The sequence below is a fragment of the Serinus canaria genome, chromosome 17 (assembly GCF_022539315.1).
Source record: "Serinus canaria isolate serCan28SL12 chromosome 17, serCan2020, whole genome shotgun sequence".
Classification (NCBI taxonomy): domain Eukaryota; kingdom Metazoa; phylum Chordata; class Aves; order Passeriformes; family Fringillidae; genus Serinus; species Serinus canaria.
The window spans coordinates 8,368,995-8,390,844 of record NC_066330.1 but is presented as its reverse complement, the minus strand read 5'-3'; the positions used below and the strand labels follow the sequence as shown (position 1 = coordinate 8,390,844).

Sequence of the window (21,850 nt, the reverse complement as noted above, 5' to 3'; positions counted from 1 at the left end):
GTCAGTGAGTAATTACAGGAAATATCAGCTGCCTTTTGTGCAGCGTGTTTGAGTCTTGTCTGGGGTGAGGCACAAACCTGAGCCCGTCTCCAGGAGCTGCCAAGGTAAATGACACCAGAGGCAGAGCCAGGCAGAGCTCTGGGATGTTACCAGAAATGAGGAAATCATTCCATAAATGTCACTTCTTCCCCTGACTGTCTGCAAACAGGCTGTCAGAGCTTTCCAGCACCCAGAAACACAGATCCAGTGCCATTTGCTCATAGCTTGGAAAGCATCTGGAGAGCAGAGCATATTTCTTCATTACTGGATTTGTTCTCCTTTATGCTGCCTATCATTTACTGTGATAAACACCTAGGAAGGGCGATTAATTACAGAGAATTCATTTAATGGAGTGCTGCCAGTGCCCCGGAGGGTCAAAGGAGATTTATGTTCCCCGTGCAACACAAACAATGCTCAGGAGTGTAACTTCAGCCAGGAGGGAGGCAAGAAACATTTACAAAATGTTTGCAAAACGTTTGCAAAGTGCAACCTTGAAGTAGGGCAGAGAGACTGGATTAAAACAAGAGATCTTTTATTGTCTTGAACTGCAGGGTGTGATACAGAGGAACTACACGGATTTTCATTCATGTTAAAAAAAAAAAGAGAGCCCTTTATTTACACAAGTGTTCAAACTGCCCATGGTACCTAACAACAACTCTGGGTTCTCTTTGATTTGCTTTGTTAGTTATTCCCACCTAGATGGAGCAAGCATTGGTCAGTAGCACTTAGAAAAACACGGAAGAAGCTTCTGGGCAGGAAAAAAAAAATTCTGTTCTGAAAGAACCCAAATCCTCATGGGCATTTCACTGTAAGTAACCCACCAAAATAATTACAACCAGTCACTGAAAAAAGGAACATTTTTCAGTAGGGCTCAGCAGCCTAATTAATCTCAGTCTGTCTTTATTTCCCCATCTAAGTAAATGTATCCTGGACATGCACAAACTCCACATAGATGAAAAAAAAGGTAGAAATTTATTTAAAAGTCATTGTGCTTTTATTTATAAAAAAAAATTTACAATCAGACACTGTCCTGCTGTGTTTCCAAAAGCATGGTTCTCTTAAAAATGACAAAATGTAGCTTATTATTATTATCATTATTATTATTATTACTTTGTCTTTATATTAATAATATTAATCCTATGCTTAAGTTTAAAAACATAATGCTTTCCCTTCCCATTCCCTCCTTCTCTGTGGTACTTGATATATATAAAAAAGGCATTCAAACCACCAATTATTTTCACTTATAACTAATAATAATAATAATAATAATAATGATAATTAATCTTACACATTTCTTTGTGTAAAATATGGCTGGTTCTAAAACAAACTACCAATGTACAAAGCTGTTCTCCCTCCCCTCCCCTGGGCCACCCAAGAGACCGTCAGATGTCGGAAGAACTTAATCCCAGACGCTTTCTGGCAAAAAATTAAAAAAAAAAATTAACAAAACAACACAGAACCCTTGAGATCGTTGTCTTTGGTGTGGAGGACGTTGCTGGTGGGCAGCTGGAGCTGCTCTGCTGGAAACTCTGGGATGCTTTAAGGCTTTTTTATGTTTGGAATGCTGCAAAGCCTCTGCCGGGCCTGGGCTCAGCGATGCCTTGGTGCCAGTCCCAGCCCCTCTCACCCGCAGGCCAGCGATGCCAGAGGCTCTCCCCACACCCCCTCTCCATCCCCTCCCCAGCCCCTCCCCAGCCCCTCTCCATCCCCTCCCCAGCCCCTCGGGCTCTACGCTCGCTTCCGCCGCCCCTCCAGGTTCCGGAAGCTGGAGGGCCTCAGCTTCATCTCTGCAAACTGGATGGAATACTCGTGGCCCTTCCAGTGGAACCAGTTGACGCCCTGTGAAGGCAAAGGGGACAGGTTGGGGGTCACACTTGCATTTGCTGCCCCTGGTTCAGACTGGGGGTGTTTCTGCTTTGGGCACAGAGGCACCATGGAGGAGTTTTGGGAAGCACAGGGGCTGTGGATCGTCCAGCCCGTACAAACCCACCCACATGAGGTCACAGAATCACGGAAACACACGCTGGATTGGGCTGGAAGGGACCTCAAAGACCATCTTGTTCCATCCCTGCTGTGGGCAGAAACACCTTCCACTACCCCAGGCTGCTCCAGCCTGGCCTTGGACACTTCCAGGGATCCAGGGGCAGCCCCAGCTGCTCTGGGCACCCTGTGCCAGGGCCTGCCCACCCTCACAGCCAGGAATTCCTTCCCAATATCCAATCTAAACCCACTCTATGTCAGTTTGCAGCCATTCCCCCTTGTCCTGCCCCTTCAGGCCCCTGGACACTCTCTCTCCATCTTTCCTGTCAGCCCCTCCAGGCCCTGCAAGGCCACACTGAGGTCCCCCCAAAGCTTCTCCTCTCCAGGTGAGCAATCCCAGCTGTGCCAGCCTCTCCTCCCAGCAGAGCTGCTCCATCCCTCTGATCCCCCTGGTGCCTCCTCTGGATCTCTGCAGCAGCTCCAGCTCCTCCCTGGGCTGGGCCAGGCCTGGGGCAGCTCTGCAGGTGGGCTCTCACCTGGGCACAGGGCACAGGGGCACAATCCCCCCTGCCCTGCTGCCCACGCTGGGCTCAGCCCAGGGCAGGGGCTCAGGGCTGGGGCAGCTCCAGCTCTCACCCCCAGCACCCCCAGGTCCCTCTCCAGGGCTGCTCCAGCTGCTCATCCCAGCCTGGGTTGGTCCCAGAGGTTGCCCCGACCCAGGTGCAGCACCTTGACCTTGGTCTTGTCCAACCTCTGTTCCTCAGAGCTGTCCCTCCTCACCTGGCTTTCATGGCAGGAGAAATATTTTTGTTTCACACCTTGAAAACTACAATTATTCCCTGCACACTTGGGATATTCCCTTGGAAAATCAGACCAAGCCAACAAGATTTCACCAGCTGATGTTAAATTCTTCTTTTGTGATTGCCCTTACCTTTCCTATGTTCCTGGAGAGAGGGAGGAGGGGATCCTGTGATTTTTGGCTGGCTGAACCATCAGAAAAACCCATAATTGCAATTCCTCTTATGTATTAGAGAAGCCTTCAGAGCCAAACTCACCTGACTGTGGCTGTTGTCACCATATCTGCCCATCAGGTTGACTCGGTGACAGTTCTTGTACCAGAAAGCTCCTTTGTATGACAGAGCACAGTTGGTGATGGCAGAGTCATGGTCCTTGTCAAAGGTGGAGAAGGACCTGCCATTGTGGTAGGTCATGGAGTCACCTGGATGGGGGGACAGAAGAAAGAGCAAGGTCAGTGGGTTGCCTGGTTTAGATTTCATGAAAATATTTGGACTGTGCCATGCCCTTTCTGCATCTAAATTTTTAAAAATTGACTTTTTTTTAATACAGAAAGAAATACATAATTTTTGGTTTTGCAGGCAGGTCAAAATATTTTTTCAGGTGGTCTCTAATCCCCAGTATATGAAGTATTTTTTTTCCATGCAGCTCAATTTCTGCATTTCTTGCTAAAAGCTGGATTTTATAGTGTGGACAAGCCAAGAACAAAGAGGTGTTCACAAGGAAGGAATCGAGACCAAAGGAGTCTCCACACTGACTGAATCCTACTCATGGCAGCACTTACTACTACTCTGCCCTAGACAATTTGCATAAATCACAGAATCAGGGAATGGTTTGGGCTGGAAGGGACCTTAAAACTCATCTCATTCCACCCCTGCCCTGGCAGGGACACCTCCCACTGTCCCAGGCTGCTCCCAGCCCTGTCCAACCTGGCCTTGGGCACTGCCAGGGATCCAGGTGCAGCCACAGCTGCTCTGGAAACCTGTGCCAGGGCCTGCCCACTCTCATAGAGAAAGATTTATTCCTAATATCCCATCTAAATTAAACAGACATTAATTCTGCTGCTGCATTTCCTTTGTATCTCTGTAATCTGGGTAAAAGCTCCTGTGCTGGTCACAGGGTAGAGCCCACACCCACACGTCTGCTCTGGTTTATGCACCCAGCAGTGTGAAATTATCTCCTTTTAAGACATATTGTTAAACTGGATTTATCTCTTAATCCTGTGAAGCCCTGAAGAGGACTCACCAAGGGCTGCAGGGTTTGCCCCAGTGTGATTACAAAAGGCAGATGATTTGTTCAGCAAAATCATAAATCACATTACAGCAGGGCTTTGCTGCAAATTCTAGTGACAAGAGAAGAACCTGTGCCAGGCTATTATTGGCTGTATAAATGACAGCCAAGATTGGCCAAATGAGATATATTGTGGTTTAATACACTTGTTTCAATGCTGCCATAATCAGGCCATAAAATATGGCACCAAAATGCCTGGAGGACATAAAACAGAAACATAAATATATTGATATGTTTGATTTTTGAACACCTCACTGTCCTGGCTTGTAAGATATGGTTTGAGGGTGTGTATTTCCCATCTGTTAGAGGTGGAGCAGTCATCTTCTGTTCATTGGACAGTCTTCTTTATTTCCTCCAACCCTCCCTCCAGGAGATCTCTTCTGTCCATGGCCACTGAGTGTCCCTGCATGGCTGATCAAATTCCATCATTTTTTACCCACTGCATTCCCAGAGGAGCAGCTTTCTGCTGCCCTGCATTCCCAGAGGGAGAGCAGGCCCATCTCCAGCAGCCCTGGAGCTGCAGAGGAAAACTCCCCCCTTGTGCAGGATCCCTGCTCCAGCAGAACCACAGCTGGCACTGCAGGAGGGCTGAGCTCCCCTGGGATGGGACTGTGCCACCACCCTGAGCCCCCCTGGGATGGGACTGTGCCACCACCCTGAGCCCCCCTGGGATGGGACTGTGCCACCACCCTGAGCCCCCTGGGATGGGACTGTGCCACCACCCTGAGCCCCCTGGGATGGGATTGTGCCACCACCCTGACACACAGGGGTCAGGGCCTGTTCTGACTCTGGCAGTGTTGTTTTGATTTACTGCATTGTTTGTTTATTTTTTAAATTTTCTTCCCTATTACAGAACTGTTATTCCTATTCCCATATCTTTGCCTGAGGGCCCCTTAATTTCAAAGTTATAATAATTAATAAAATATAATTATTCTTAAAGAGTGTGATCATCATCCTCAGTGTAGATATCATAATCACTCATAGAGAGGGGTTTACATTTTCCATTTCAGGGGTGGCTCGTGCCTTCCTGAGCAGACGCCTATCTTTCCAAATCAAGACACTCACACAGGAGAGACACCTGCTGAGCTGAAATTTTTGCACAGTTTCCTTCAGTCAGTGGGAGGCAATGGGTCACTGTAGCAGACACGGGGCTAGCTAAAGCCCCATGGATGATGGAGGCTTAGAGATAAGGAAATGCCAAGTCATAGGAACTAAACCAGAAGTCTTCCCTTAGGTCCTCCAGGCCGCTTATCTTTCTGTGACCCCACAGGCTATTTTCCCTAACCCTTACAATTGGTCAGTTCCTGAGCCTCTCTAACCCTATATAAGGGGCTGCCTTAGCCCATTCTGACAGAAGAGCTGTCTGAACTCTTCACAGACCCCTCAATAAACCACCGTAGAACCACCAGAGGCTGCCTTCTCTCTCTCTCTTTGTCTGCCTTTCTAGAAGCCACTACTGGCCAGAGCGCCTTAGCAAGCTAAGAGCTGAAACTATAAAAGAGCAGATAGCACTAAGAGCTGACAATCACTGAGCTTGCTAAGGTGGCCTCAGCTACAGAGCGGTTCAGCTTCAGCCACCCAGCCTCCAGAGGCTGAGCTATCCGGCCCAAGACTGCTCACCTGGGGCACCCTGGGGTCACTGGGCTGGGGCCAGGCTGTGCTCTCACCTGCAGTGCCGCTGTAGCCATCCACGCGCAGGCGGTAGCGGCTCTTGGCGTCGCCCACGCTGAAGCGCTCGTACACGGCGTAGGCCGTGTCCCCCTTGTCTCTCAGGTCCACCCGCAGCTCGTACTGGCCCTGAGAAGTGATTTTGTGCAGGTTCTCCAGACCTGTGGGCAGGAAGGAATGTTTGTCTTGATGCCGAATTTTTTTTTGCCTTTTTTCTTTTCTGTGTTCTCTGTATTCTTTACACACATATTTGGAGCTCTGTAGCCTATCGCTGCATTCCTACTTGGTTTTTCCAGTGCTTTTCCCTAGGCAGAAAGACAAAACACATTCCAGAGCCCCTATCTCATCTTGGTTCTTCCTGGGAACCAAGGCCAGAAAAAAGCTCTTTGAGACCCTTTTTCATCAACAAAGTTCAGTTCCATCTGAGGGGGGAGAGATTTAGAAGGGGCTTGAACAGGGGGGAATTGCATCACCACTGCTGCTCCTAATTGGTGATTTTGTCAATTATGCTAATTTGCTAAACTTATAAAAACTGTGTTCACGCCTTGGGGGAGGGGCTTTTGTGGATATATTCCATATTCACCTCTAGAGGCCTCCAATAAAGACCAACCTTTACATTACTCCTATACTAATATTATCTCAAAAGAGTGCTGCTTGATTTCCAGGTTCCTTAAGGCATCCGTCTCTCCATGTTTTTTTCTTTGTTGTGGTGGATTCAGTGCTGGTCACTGAACCCAAAGCTGTTCAGCCAGCCTTCTACATTGCTGAAAGAGAGAAGTGGCCAAAGCTCTCCCTTCCATGCAAAACCAGGACATTTGCCATGCTATTATTTCATAAATGGGGCCATACTGGACTGTACAAACAGAGCAGGACACCAGCACTGGTGAGCACCCTGAGCTGGATCAGCTCTAGGGTGAATAAATAGTCTCAGGCTGACTGGGAGAGATCTTCCCTTCAAATAATAGAAACAGGTTGGGCAAAACAACCAAAGCTGTGCTGTGTGATCATCATCATCATCATCATCATCATCATCATCATCATCATCATCATCATCATCATCATCTTTCATTCACAGCCAGAAAAATGCAGTGGAACCTTTGAAAATGTGGAGGGTTTACTTTTATTTTACAAAAATGTGAGTTTATGATTTCTATTTGCCCAGCTTTTCCTCTCTGGATCATAAACCTTTGCTGCTGGGGGTGTCCCAGGAGGACAGGAAGCAGGACCTCCTTCCCAGGTCACCTTTGACTGCTCCCAGAGCCCCAGTGAGCATTGGGTGGGTTCATTTGGTGACCCCAGCATGGCATGCTTGAAGCGCAGCTGGAGGGACTGGCTGAGCCTGGCCCTTTCAGTCTCCCTCACACAGAGTGTCCCTGGCTCCTTTTCTCCTGTTCCCCTTTACAAATACTCCTGCCAGCTAAATGGAGGCCTCCAAGTGGCTCCTGGACTTTTGGGCTGTGCTTCTGTCTTGTTATTTGTTTTTTCAAAAATACAAATTTTCAGCACTTACCTATCCAGAATTCATCCTTAGGATCTCCAAACCCTGCCACATAACTACTCCAGTTCTTGTAGAAATCTTGCTTTCCATTCTGACGCCTCAGGAACACCTAAAAGCAGGAAATGTTATGGACAGACTGCCCTGGCCAGAGGGGAAGAGCTTTTACAAACACAGAGCCCAGCATTGCTCCTGCCCTGCCTTTACCCCTCCCAGCAGAGCCTCACTGCAAGGACTGAGTTGCACACAGGCTTTTGGGTGCTCCATGTATTTTTTAAGTCTCCAATTTATCTGTTGGGTTCCCAGGCTCCCCTGCATGACATGGCCACTCAATTCTGCTCTCTGCCCTTTTAAATCCATCCTGCAGCTCTGGATTTCTCAGCCAAGGGTTTTTCCACCCCTCATCTCCCAGCCAAGCCTTCCTCCAGCTCCTCCTGCCCTTCTGTGCCCTAGATCCCTCTGGCATGTTCAAATTTGGGGATGTCAGTGTGGAGAGCTGGCACTTACTGCCATTCCTCTGTTGGCTGGGTGGGATGTGTGGCTTTGGGAGCCACTGCACCCCGTGGCTGCCGAACAAATGCTTCCCTGGGCTGTGCTGTAATCTCCCTCACTCCCTCTCTTATTCAGAGTCAGTTCACCCTCCCCTCTCCTTGGTGACTATCTAGAAGATGTGTTATCCATTATGGCATTTCAGCAGCCCTTACACCAGTGGAGAGGGAGCAGGGCTGAATCCAGGGGTGTGACCCATCCTTTGGAGCCTCTCTCCTCCAGCTACAGAAAGAGAGGGCAACCCTGTTCTGGGCATTGGAGTGTCCTACTGTCATAGTTTTTCAAGAGGGACTTCTTTCCCTAAGTGAACTGAAGAAAGACTATTTTAGAGGTGGTGAACTGACTGTAAATTTTAAGTTTTGTTTCTTTACATTGTCAGTGGACAAGGAAAGGTTGTGGGGGGAGGAGAAGTGTTCTGAAGGGTTTATTTTAATTCTTTTTTTTTCTTTTACTGTTAATAAAATTTTATTTTTACCTTTTTAAGGTTTTGAGCCTTCTTTGCCTTTCTCCTAATCCTATCTCACAGCAGGAAGTGAGTGCACTGGTGATTGGCCAGCACTGAACCCACCACACTCATTGGTGCATTGGCTGGGAAGCCTTAAAATTGGTGATAAATTGGCAAACCAAAACCACTGCACCTACCCAAGATAAAACTCCCCCAATTTATAGACAGGACAGCCCTACTGTGTAAATAACACTATTATCCTACTGTGGTAATAATCCCACACTCATTGGTGTGGTGGCCAGGAAACCTCAAAACTGGTGAAATCTCAACTTGGTGAACCAAAACCACGACACCTACCCAGGATAAAACTCCCCAAATTTATAGACAGGACAGCCCTAGTGTGATAATAACACTATTATCCTACCGTGATAGTAGCACTATTTCCTACTGTGATAATAACCCCCCACATTCATCGGTGCATTGGCGAGTAAACCTCAAAATTGGTGAAAAATTGGCAAATCAAAACCGCTACACCTACCCAGGATAAAACTCCCCAAATTTTTAGACAAGACAGCCCTACTGTGATGCTATTACCTTAACACTGTTATCCTACTGTGATAATAACCTGCCACACTCATTGGTGCGTTGGCCAGGAAACCTCAAAATTGGTGAAATCTCAAATTGGTAAACCAGAACCATGACACCTACCCAGGCTAAAACTCCCCAAATTTGTAGACAGGACAGCCCTACTGTGATAATAACACAGTATTATCTGGGATGAGCAGGATGGGCTGTGCTGCCCCTGCCCCACACTCACGATCCAGCCGCCGCCGTCCTCGCCCATGTCACAGAACACTTGCAGAGGCTGAGCCTTGTCCCCGTTCAGGTAAATTGTGTAGAGCCCAGAGGTGGTTTCTCCATTCAGCAGGGCCTGGGAGCAGTCCTTGGGGTAGGGATAGAGGAGCCCAGCTGCACACACAGGGAAGGGAAAGCATTCCTTAGGAAATCAGCAGTTACAAGGAATGTGCCCAATGCAGATGGCTCAGGAAAATCCCTTGTGGGACAGCTACAGATCCCAGGAACAGGTTTGTAATTGCATCCTGCACACAGAACATCCACAGGATGCAGCTGGTGAGGTGAATTCTTCTTCTGAATGTGGTTTTTCACATCTGTCTACACTTCTGCAAGTACTGGGAATGTGAGATAACTGTTCCCTGCTAGGGAGGGAGCGCATCCTCCAGCTAAAGGCTGAAATTCAGGAGCTGTGTAACAGCAATTTTTGGGGAAAAACAAATCTACCAATCTCTGCTCATGTGACAGAAGATGGAAGGAGGATACAAAGACAGGACTTCAATCAAAAATAAATTAATTTCGAGTGTTTTGCTAGCAAGGACAATATTAAATGTGTTATAAAGCTACACTCCTAAGAAACAAAGCAAACAGCAACAGTTGAAACGACAGGAAAATGTTGTTAAGCTTATCTTTCTGACAACAAGGCAATAAAATCACTGCAGTCAGAACAATTTGTAACCCTCCTAAAAAAACTTTTCTTTTTTTTTTCATTTTTTTATTCACTCAGGTCCTTAACTTTTTCAGCCAATTAAGTGTTGTTCCAGGTGCATCCGAAGGAGAGTTTTTACCTGCAGCTTCTCACAGAGTGGCTGCTGGTCCTTGCCAGTGTTACAGCTCCAGAGAATTTCACAGAATCATGGCATTGTTAAGGTTAGAAAAGACCTTTAAGATCAAGTCCAACCATTAACACAGTCCCACCATCATGTTCACCACCATGTCCCCACGTGCCAGCTCCACAGATATTTTGAATACTTCTAGGGATGGGAACTCCAACATAGCTTATTCCAATTCTTTAAAATTCTTCCCATGGAGAAATTTTTCCTGATATTGAATCTAAACCTCCCCCGGTGAGATTTAAGGCCATGCAAGTTCCCATCAGCTTTGGGATTTGGAGAAAAGTGACTCTACAGGGGGCTCCTTCAGTCACTAAGAGCGACTGTCACTAAATAGTCACTAAATAGTCCCGGTCAATAAATACACACAAATGTATTTTTAGAGTTAAGGCCAGGCTTAAGCCTCTGCCTGAATGAGTCTGGCACTGTTCACATTGCTGAAGGCACCTGGTCAGTCCCTGCTCATTGTCAATTTAACAAACATCACCTAAACACACCCAGATCTAATTCTTCTCCTATTTCTGGGTGTGTTGGAGAGTTCATCCTGCTCTGCACAAGCAGTGACAGGGCAGACTCGGGGCTGGGTGACATCTGGGCTGGAGTTGGTGCCAGCAGCAGGAGGGGGAATAGGGATGACTGAAGGTCCTGCTGGGCCTGAAAGGCTGAAAACTGGGAAAAGTGAGACAAATGACAGGCAAAGTGGCACAGCTAATACAGAACAACTCCTTTTTTTGATGTCAGCTGTGAAGTGACCTTCAGAGAAGCCAATTTATCCTTGCAGAGCTGTCCTGTTGGGCTGGAGCTGATGTGCAGAGGGGCTTTGAGACAGCCTATCTCAGAGAGAGGAGAAAAACTTGCCCAGAAATCCATCTGCTCAGCCCCAGCACTGATTTGTGGGTGCCTTTGTGGTTTGCTTCATTTCAGCTCCAAACTCTGATTTGTTTTCCCTGCTCGCTGGGATCGATACAAGGAGAAATCAAGGTGTCAGCTGGATTTAAAGAATTCCTGCTGATATTTCACATGGCCAAGGCAGGATGTTTCACCAGACTGTGAGGGTGATGTGGATGGACATTGGAATTTCATCCTGCCAAGGGAAAACAGGTCTGGGGGAACAGGGACTTTGCACCAACACTACAAATGGATTAAAATCCTGTGTGGGGTCTGTGTGTCCTCACACAGAGCTCAGCAGTATTTAGATTATTTTAGATTAGTATTCAGTATTATTTTAGAAAATTCAGATTATTCTAATGTCCTTACTGGTGGTGAGTATGGTCTGGATGGTTTTGCTCCTCAGGGCCCCACTCAGGGCCTGCAGTTTCACTGTGTACTGCGTGGAGGGGCTCAGCTCTGTCAGGCTGTAGGAAGTTGTCTCAGGGTTTAAGATGACTTCCTGTGAAGAAATGAAATAATACAGGGAAATCTCAGAGAAATAAATCATAATGGCCAGAATGGTTACAAATTTTAGTCTGTCACATTGTTTTTTTGTTATAATTATTGATGGTATCTTTAACCATCAAGATTATTTCATATAAAGCTACTCCTCTAAGATTTTTACCAAGCTAATCTTTAAAAGTTCAATAAAGCCTGCCTGGAAATAAGTGTTTACCATCATAATGTACAAGCTGGGAGGTTTGAAAGCAAGGCAGCATAAATGTTTACATGTCCTGAATGCACAGATTGTGAAATTCATAAAAAACTGGGGAACTCATCCTTTAGGACAAGGAAATGCTGTGCTCCAGGCTTTAAAAGGCTGTTTTGCTGTGACATCAAAAAACTGATTTTCAGTGTGCTTGGGGAATTTGCCTTCCTCAAAATTAGAGTCCTCTCCAATAATCCAGGCTGGGCATCCAAAATTTTATTTTTTCTGGGATTCATCTGATTAATATTTAAATATTTTGTGTAATCTAATTAACAAAATAAAATTACAGGAGAATAAGAGGCACTTCCAGAGGCAGTTCATCCTTCCTCAGACACCCCTTGGCACAGGGGTTCCCCTGAGTTTAGAAAAGTGAATCACATCCTTTGGGGGTTTGAGTTTACTCCAAGATATCTGTTTGGAATGAAGGAAAATGTTTGTGATTTTTTCTGTATTGTGGAGGGATGAGAGGCAAAATTCAGGCTGCAATGGAGCTTCTGTTTCAGAGTATAATGTGAGAAAGTCCTTTAACAGGTTTTGAATGCATTTGTGTTCAGTCTAGCACTGAAAGAGGCAGTGAGTATTTTTTAATTTAGATGTTTAAATTAAGGCACACGATTCTGTTGCACTGCTGGACCCTTCAGAGCATCTCCAGTGCCCAGATGTGAGGCACAGCCCCTCAGGTTTATTTACCTTGACTGTGCCATCGATGGATTCATAGATCAGGAGATACCCAGTGACTGGAGCACGGGGAGGCCTCCAGCTCATCACAGCTGCTTCTGACTGCACCTCAGTGGCACTCAAATCCCTTGGAGCATCCAGCCCTGCAGGAGACACCACAGCAATTACAATCACATCCATACAAAGTCAGTTCCACTGGTTATCTTGTGGGCCATATATTAAAACAAGCCAGGAAAACAAACCTTCTCTCCAGAGAAATTTGAAATGGAAAAACATTTCAACCTTAACTTTCGTGGTTTAGAATTAATTTTCCCATTGGTAGTTTAAAATAAAGGTGTTAACTTTATCTAAGTTAAAATATTGGATTGTTTCAGGCACCTTGTTTTATGAACAATTGCACTGAAATGTCTTTTGAGACAAAAGTATGCATTTCCTTATTACTCACAAGAAGACAGATTGGTATTTACATATTCCTGGGAAATAAAACTCTGGTTCCAATTATGCTTTTTTTAAAATAGGAAAACTTTTTAGAATAGGGAACCTTTATAGAATAGGAAAACTTTTCCAGCTTGTTCTGGCTCCAAACTCCAGCTTCCCTTTCCCTCTGTGATTACAGGACTGGGTTGGTGTGGCTCCCTAATACCCTGGGACAAACCAAGGCAGGAAAAGGAGAACCATCCCTGATCCCATTGGTGCTCATGGAAAGCCACAAGTGTGAAACCAGCTGCGCGCCCTCAGAAGCCAAAGAAGAGCTCCTGCTCCTGCTCTGAGACTCTGCAGAACTGGTGATCTCATATTTTTATAAGTTCTGCTCCATTTGCATATTGGAGTTAATTGTCCAGTTCCAGCTTTGGCCCATGAAGTCCCATCCTCCTTGCTTTTCTCTGTTCATTTCAGCACTGTTTCTGCTCTTGGGCCTGAGATTTGGATCATTTGTCCTTGGTCCCTGATGCTGTTGAGTCAGGGACAGAAAGACTCCAGTCTTGAGATGGATCAGAAGGCAAAAGTGTTTAATAAAAGAAGTGTGTCTGTTTATGATGTGACTCACTAAGGTGAGACTTGATTGGTTTCAAAGTAGAAACATCTCACACTGTTGGTGCTATGAATAGCACACTCTGGAGAACTCTATTTATAAACAATGGTTATAGAAAGAGAGATAATGATTGTTTTAATTCTTTCCTCTAAGATTCTCAGGCTCAGCCTGAGAGAAATTATTTCTGTTCTTTCTTCAACTGAACTGAGAATATTCACCTTGGGCAGCACCAGAGCCCAGCCAGGGCTGCACCCAAGATGACCCAAAATGGCCCCAAAATGCCCGGCCGGGCACGGGGTCTCTCCCTGGGATCAGCTCTGCTCCATTCCCACCTTGCAGTTCATTGTCCCAGCCCAGCTTTAGCCCAGGCACTCCCACCCTGCTTGTTTTTCTCTCTCCAGCCCACGGGGTTTGTGCTCCTGGGCTGAGATTTGGCTCATTTGTCCTTGGTGCCCAGCTGGAGCAGGAATTGTTTTGTCTCCCTGCTCTGTGCACAGAGCTCACCATGCCCTGATGGGAACCCAGACCCACAGAGTAAAGCAGCACAGAGTGTGAAACATAGAAAAGCTGAACCTGAGGCATCAGTGACAGAAAACCACCTGTGGTCAGCCCCAGTGGGGAAAAGGTTGATGCAAACACTATCAAAATTCAGGTTTCCAGTGAAAAAGGCACCAGAGGAACACAGAGCAGGTGGGACTGGAGGAACTGGCAGCTGTGGGTGGGGTGGCACCTGTGGTGAAGTGTGTGGAGAGGCTCTCGCTCCTCTGCGTGTCCTTCTGCGCGTGGACGCTCAGCCTGTACTCGGTGGCGGGCTGCAGCCCCTGCAGGTCGTACTCCACCGTGTTCCCTGACACCAGCTGGGTCACCTCGGCCTCTGAGAACAGAACACAGCAGAAAAGAGATGTTGATTGCATCCAGACACATCAGGCTGTGTGGTATTTTGGGGGTTCCCCGTGGCTGGAAGGAAATGATTAATCTGACTCCATGTTTTTAGAAGGCCAATTTATTATTATTATATTTATATTATATTTATAATTATATTATATTTATAATTCTATTATGTTTATAATTATATTTATATTATGTTTATAATTATATTTAAGTTATATTTTAATTATATTTATTTTATATTATATCATATCATATTATATTGTATCATATTGTATCATATCATATCATATTATGCTATACTAAACTATACTAAAAAATAGAGAAAAGATACAGACAGAAAACTTAACAAGATACCAATGAAAAACCCGTGACTCTCCAGAGCCCCAGCACAGCCTGACAGTGATTGGTCATTAACTAAAACCAATTCACATGTTGGATAAACAATCTCCAACCACATTCCAAAGCAGCAAAACACAGGAGAAGCAAATGAGATAATATTTTTTTCTTTTTTCTCTAAGGCTTCTCTGCTTCCCAGGAGAGAAATCCTGGCAAAAAAAAATTTCCAAAAAATATGATGGTAACAATGGTGTGCTCAACTCTGTGCTCCAGTCACTGATCTTTTATTCCTAGTTGGTGCAAGTGCAGAATGGTAAAAGCCCATGGCTGTGCTGGCAGCTCTGCTGAGTCTGGGTTCCACCAGAGCCCTTTCTCCAAAAGTGTGAGCTCTCTCTAGTGTTCACAGGGATTATAACACCACCTCTGCTTCCCAGGAATCTCCCCTGTGTCTGCTCACGGCTGAATCGAGAGTGCTGAATTAAAACGAGCAATTTTTAAATGCTTCCAGCAAAGCCCCTTCTCCAAATAACGGCCCCGAGGCTGCCAGAGCTCCAGGGGTGTTTGGACAGCGCTGCCAGGGATGCCAGGGTGGGGTTGGGTGGGGTGTCTGGGCAGGGCCAGGGGCTGGGGGATCCTAATGGGTCCCTTCAGCTCTGGATATTCTGTGATTTTCCTGGAGTTACAATCAGCACCTCTTGAGAGCTTTAACCCTTCAAGCCATTCCCAGCCCCTCTCACCTTCCTCAGAAGAGTAGGACACCACGTAGTTATCCACAGCAGCAATTGCTGGCTGCCAGGTTGCCAGAGCCTCAGAGTCTGTGATGTTCACCACTACCAGGCCTGATGGGCTGTCCAGAGCTGGAAGAGAAACAGATTGAAGGAATTTGACAAACACTCTCAGCTCTGTGCAATGCTCTGCTGTAAATTCATGAGAGAAAATGCCCAAAACTCAATGCAGCTTTTATGGCTCCCTTTGGAATAGTGGAGTTCTGCAGGAAAGACGTCAGTGCCTATGAAGAGACACCAAAACCTTCCCTGGAAAGGGAGGTCAGTGCTGGAAGAGATGGAAGTCTGGGAACAAACAGAACTCACCACGTTCTCAGATCACTCTTGATACCATCGATCTCAACAGCTCTGTCAAAACTGACATATTTCTCTCAACACCCTCAAATCTGGGCTGTTTTTTTACAACAAACTCAGGAGACAGAGCTGGGAAAAATAACCAAAATGACAGCAGCTGATGGCCACTGTGACCTTCCAGCAGCTTGTTTGGAACAAAGCAGTCCCACAGCCAGCCAGGCATCCCAAATCCCCCCACATGCTGCTTTGCCTCCTCACAGGACTTCACTTTTCACACAGGTTTGTGCTCTCCCTGAATTAAGATGGGATCTTTGCCTCCAGAACAGCTGGAATGGGTTATAAATCTCCTGTCATTATCAGTACTCATCATCTTGCTCTTTGCCTCAGCTCTCTGAATGTTTGTTAGCCCCTAAAAAGAATTCAAGGAGGGGTCAGCAGGAGCAGAGTGAGCCCTCATTTCCTGCAGGGATATTTAAAGAAAAAAATCAGGAGACAGCATATTGAGAAAAATACTGAGAGAATATTGAAGGAAAAAAATCAGAGAGAGAGAATGTTTTTGTCAGGACAGTCTGGAACCTGGACATGTGAAGTCCACAACAGAAACTGGTCTGAACTGCTCAGCTGAGCTGGCCCTTTGCTCCTTCATCTCAAAACCAGCATTAATTTTAAAAAAATAACCAAACAAACTTCTGAATCATTTCTTGGTGAATTAGAACTGTAAATACATGAATTGTCTCCATCTCACAGGTTTATTTAGCAAATGGGAGCCTGACCAAATTTACAAGTTCTATTTTCATGTGAAATGCAAAGACAGAGAAGGAGTGGGACAAAAAGCTTCCTACAGTTTGGGTGGGCAGCAAAAATGGGATCTAGGTGGGTCTGCAGCTCCAGTCCCTGAGTCAGATGAGCCATTTAAAGAGCTGCTGTTTCCTGCTTTTATCTTATTACCTGTTTTCAGGATGCCAGAGACGGGCTCGCTTTCTTCAAAGCCTTTCACAGAGATGACGCTGACATTGTAGTCCACACCTGGGACCAGCTTCACCAGCTTGGTCCTTGTCTTGCTCCCTTCAACTGTGACAACATTTGGAGTACCTAGGATGAGGCCAAATGCCAAGGGATGAGAGACACAATGGGAAATGCTTGAAGGGTGTTTTTCAAGTAAAAGACATTATGGCCACCATGGATGTGCTTCTACAGCAGGAGAGGAATTTTCCCAGTTAGTTCCATCCACTGGTGTCAAATATTGTTGCCATAACACCTAAATCTAAACCATTGGTTTGTATTCAGTAAGAAAAATTAACATTTTTAGTGGAAGGTGTCCCTGTCTGTGACAGGGAGTTGGAATGAGATCAGCTTTAAGGTGCAAACCATTCTGTGATTTCCGTTCTGAAAAATACAATTTCCCAGACAAGGTGGAAGCAGAAACCCCAGCAGTCTCTACCTGGGAGTTCAAACACCTTGAGGACAGGACTTAGAATTTAGATCTGCCTTGTCTGTGGTGAGGGCTGGAAATTCTCCTTTATCCCCCTTATTTAGAATGAAGAGACATGTTCCTTTAAAAGATGCTCTGTGTGTGGCTGAGGACTTAGCACCCATATTTACTGCAAATTCTGGGTTGATTCCAGGAAAGCTCTTAGAGAAATGCCTAACTTCATGACTGGATTCCTGTTCTTCTGTGGGACCACTGTATTTAAAGCTGCACGTGTGCTTTCAGGGTATGTTGTCTAAAGACCTAAATATTGTCTAAAGACCTAAATCCTTCCTTGTCTCAGTCAACAGCAGTTTTTGGGGTGCTGGTGTCTTTAGTGTTTGTTTTTTAGCTTTTTCCCTTCAGAGATGTCCCTAAATTAGGTTAAAATCTGTTGAAGTAGAGAAAGTTTTTGAAGTTGGGCACTAAACCAGAGTGACAACGTTGGGGAGCAATGAGTAAAACACTGCCTTGAAACTTTATTATAATCATGGATTCTGAATATTGTTTCCAAGGACCATCTTTTCCAGTGTGCTCATCTCATGAAGTGCCCACAAAATAATGACAATTTGGAAACTAATCCTTGCTGAGGAGGTTCACACAGAGGCTTCCTAGGAGCAAACCACTCCAGCATCCACCTCCGAGCTGCCCTACCAGCCCTGCCCATGGGATGTGGGCACTGTGTCCAGAGGTTGGATGCACTCCCTCATTCCTGAAGAAGAAAACGAGATGATCTGTGCAAGATCACCTGGGAGATGCCCTGAAAGGAGGGATGGCAACCCAGCAAACCCTTCCTGCTCTCCCTGGCACCCCTGTCCCAGCTCACCTCCCGTGACGGGGACGTAGGAGATCCGGAAGTTTTCCACGCGGGAGCGAGGGGGGGTCCAGCTGACTGTGGCAGCATTTTCAGTGATGTCAGAGAAAGAAATTCCCTTGGGAGAGCCAACCACTGTCAGGGGAGAGCAGAGAACACACCACACAGGAGGAAAAGGTAAATCGTTTGATTATCAGTCCTTAGTGCTGGAAAACTGATTTGTTTTATCACCCAAAACCATGAGCTGGTGCTGTCAGTGTTTGGTGTTCAGCTCTGAACAACATTAATGCAGGGGGCACAAAACTGAAGGGTTCCATTACAGCAACATCCTATTTGCAACAGATTTTCCTTTTTCCCAGGACCAGTCCAGTATTGCATGGGTTAAAAATACCCAATGTGTATCTACACATAAAAATAACAGCGATTTCAGTGCTGAAGAAAAGCACGAGGAACATGCACAGAAATTACTTTCTGCTATCCATGGCATGCTGTATTTAAGATTTTTTTCTACCCCAGTTTCACTTGGAGGATTTTTAGACCTTCCACTGAGCCCCAGAGCCCTCTGTGACAGACAGCAATGACAGCCATGGACAGATCTCTCTACCTGAGCATAAAGTTCCTAATGCAGGGTGCTCCAAGGAGACCTGGACTCAGGTGTGGGAGCCCCTCAAGGCTCCTCTCAAGGACTCACTCCTGGAAGTTCTGTTGGATTCAAACCAGAAGCAACAGGATTTTCCTCCTGGAATCTCTCTCTGAGCCCATGATTTTTCTTCCAAGCACATCCATCCAGTGAACACCCAAGTACAACCATCATGAGGAAGGCACCTGCAGCTCTTTGTCACAAAACTCAGCCTTTCCCTGTCAGAACCTGAGCACTGCACCTATCCACATAAATTAAATCAGGGAACTGGGCAAACAAAGCCAAATTTTACCCAAAGTAACCCAAACTTAAGCCCAACATGTATCTGAAACATTCCAGTTGGAGGCTTAATTAAGATCCTGCAGAACAAGCCTGGAAAGGGCTTTGGAAGGGTGTGGTGAAGAGAGCTGCCACTTCCAGGTTTACATTGAGCATCCCATTTCCAATCTTTCCAGCTTTTTTTGGCTGTAACCAACCCTGAGGTATTAAAAAATAAACAGCACACACAGAGCAGGCCATTAGTACAAAAAGGAGAGATCCCAAACATCGGCCACATGAAGAGGAGGGGAGACAGGCTGAGAGCAGGGGAAGGGGGGCAAGAGGAGGAAAATAAAATAGGGACTGGGCTTGAAATAGCTTGGAAAGAACGTGCCTGGGGGAAAGGAGTCAGAGGCTGTTTGTTCCATGTGTCCCCAAAGCAGCAGGGCACTAAATCAACTGAAAGGCAAGGAAAGAAAAACAACTGAGCTCTCAAGAGAAATGTAAATGATGTCTCTGGAGCTCACTTGAAGTGTTGTGTTGGTGGGGTTTGCTCACATGGACAAGCCGAGGGAAGAAAAGGATTACAGATAAGAAAGGAAGGGAGGTGGGGTTGGAACAGCTACGTGGCACAAAAAGGTGCTGCTGGTTTGGGTACAGGCTGAAGGAAATCAGAGAAAATAAGGAAAATGTAGGAAAGATAGAGAAATTAAAATTAGATTGGTTTTGCTTTACATTATAGGTGGCCTGAGAGGCTGAAGAAAAAGGGAAGTGGTGATTTTGGAGACTAAACAGATGGACCAGCACTTGGTTTGCATACACATGGAGAATTTCAGCCTTTCCCAGAAAATAAAATCCCCAATCTGTCCCACTCAGACTCTGCTGTGCACATTTCCACGGGCCTCAGGCTTGTTTTCTGCACCAGGTGAGCTGCATGACAAAGAGCAGTAAGAAGAGCTTTGATGTGAGTTTTCCACATCCCCAAGTCCCTCAGCTGCAGCTTTCCTGGGAGAGAACCTGGCAGGAATTATAATGGACCATCAGAGCACCTGTCCTGGAATGAGGCCCAGAGATGGGAGAGATTTGCACCTTGGAGCATGGGGAAATGAAAAAGAATGAATTAAATAATCTTCTTGGGCTACCTGAAAGCCAGAATGAAGCAGGCATGGAAAGCAGCCAGTGAGCTCCTGACCTGGCACTCACAGAGAACCTCAGGGCATCTGTGGGGCAGGCACAGGTGAATTTTCTTTATTCTCCAGCATCGTCTCCAAGGAGGTGTATGAGGAACAGGGAACTCTCCTGAGAGGCTGCTAAAGCACCCATGGTACCTGAGGGAGGCTGGGTTTTTAGGGATTTTTTTTGCTAGTTGTTCTTTCACTCCATGCAGTCTAGAGGAGGATGTTCCCTGGCTTTTGTCTCCCACTCAACAGGAAGCAGCAGGTTGCATTAATCACAAATCAAGAGCATGTGAAGTGTTTTGTGATCATCTCAGGAGAAAAAAAATGCTGTCACATTGTGGGAAAACACCACTGGAAGAGAGGAAAGGAGCAGCATGAGACTCACACCTCCCACAAGGATATTAATTGGACCATAGATGTGTTGTGATCTCCCAGTGGGGTTAAATTGCACCTTAACAGATTTTACAGAGAAGATTCTAAAATGCACCACCTCTGAGAGCAGCAGTGGATAAATTCCCTCTTCAGGAATAGAAATATTTCCTTTCAGCCACACTGGAAATGCTATAAATATCCATATGTTTGTGCAATAATCCACTCCTAAAAAAGAAATTAGTTGGCTGCCTTGGCAGCCACCCACCATTTGTGGTGTAACCTGCAGCCCAAATTATTTAGCTGGGTTTTTGTGGCTTTATTGTTCATTATTCATGGGCTATTTACAGCTGACAAACATCTCTGGGCTATCTCATGTGCTAAATCTCCCTGCAAGGGCTGCACAGGGACGTGTTCATGAGGGAAATGACAACTCTCAGTGGCTTCCATGAATCTCCTGGAGTCACTGAGGGTGGGACCTGCTGCTGACAAGTGCAGTGGGCTTAACATCCCTCTCCATTAGGAGTCAGCTGCAGGAGCCTGGCCAAGGGGGGCTGCTGATGCAGGTTCTGCTTCATGGAAGTGTCTGGGGGATGGTGAGGGTGGCCTGGCTGTTGATGGCAGGGATGGGATGGCAGGAGTGCAGCTGAGCCCACGGCAGCAGGGTGGAGCATGAGGAACAAGAGAGGGAGGAGCTGTTCAACACTGAGGTGTTGCTGCCTGGCAAATGCCTCCTTTAGGCATTCCTGCTGCTTTGCTCACTCATGGGACAGAATCATATCCTGAGCTGGAGGGACTGAAGGGATCCCCCAGCCCAGCCCCTGGCCCTGCCCAGCCCCCCACCAACCCCACCCTGGCATCCCTGGCAGCGCTGTCCAAAGGCTCCTGGAGCTCTGGCAGCCTCGGGGCCGTGCCCATTCCCTGGGGAGCCTGGGCAGTGCCAGCACCCTCTGGGGGAAGAACCTTGCCCTGAGCTCCAGCCTGAGCTGCCCTGGCCCAGCCCCAGCCATGCCCTGGCTCCTGTCCCTGTCCCAGAGCAGAGATGGGAGCTGCCCCTCGGGAGGAGCTGCAGCCCCTGGTGAGATCTCCTGTCTCATCCTTTTCCTTTCCTCCCATAATTAATTTGATTTCAAATTACCACATTTTCACATCAGCAAGCTCAACATTTTTTAAAGGCCAAATTTGGCTCACGAGACTTTGCATCACATGCTTCAGGTCTGAATGTGTTTCAGAACGAAACCACGATTTTGGAGTGGAAAAAGAGATTGAAACGCTTCATTCAAAAGTGCCAAAATGAAATGCTTCAGTTATGAGCCTGAATCAAAGCTTTGATTTTGCAAAGAAACTCAAGTCAATTTGAATTACCCAGCACATGTTGCTCCTGGTAAGATCAGTCTAAATTAATGGTGCTTAGGCCTTTGCTGATCAAGCCATAAATAAACTTCTCAATGGCCCTGGTAAATTCCTTTTGTCATAACTCTTTCCTAGGGAGGTAAACTGTTGTGCAGAGCTGAGATGTAA

At 46.3% G+C, this 21,850-nt stretch overlaps 1 protein-coding gene across 4 annotated transcripts in view; it reads right to left on the bottom strand.

The window, feature by feature from the left end:
* Window positions 1–554: 554 nt before the first annotated feature.
* TNC (tenascin C) overlaps window positions 555–21,850 on the bottom strand; it is a 76,149-nt gene continuing 54,853 nt past the window's right edge. For all 4 annotated transcript variants that reach the window (XM_050981126.1, XM_050981127.1, XM_050981128.1 and 1 more), the window contains 11 exons: window positions 17,897–18,019; window positions 16,551–16,694; window positions 15,261–15,380; window positions 14,027–14,170; window positions 12,276–12,406; window positions 11,204–11,336; window positions 9,079–9,230; window positions 7,283–7,379; window positions 5,772–5,933; window positions 3,075–3,238; window positions 555–1,878 (listed from right to left, as the gene is read on the bottom strand). In XM_050981126.1, coding sequence (XP_050837083.1) covers window positions 1,768–1,878; window positions 3,075–3,238; window positions 5,772–5,933; window positions 7,283–7,379; window positions 9,079–9,230; window positions 11,204–11,336; window positions 12,276–12,406; window positions 14,027–14,170; window positions 15,261–15,380; window positions 16,551–16,694; window positions 17,897–18,019 — 1,481 coding nt within the window. In that variant the 3' untranslated portion in view covers window positions 555–1,767. The remainder of the gene's footprint in view (window positions 1,879–3,074; window positions 3,239–5,771; window positions 5,934–7,282; window positions 7,380–9,078; window positions 9,231–11,203; window positions 11,337–12,275; window positions 12,407–14,026; window positions 14,171–15,260; window positions 15,381–16,550; window positions 16,695–17,896; window positions 18,020–21,850) is intronic.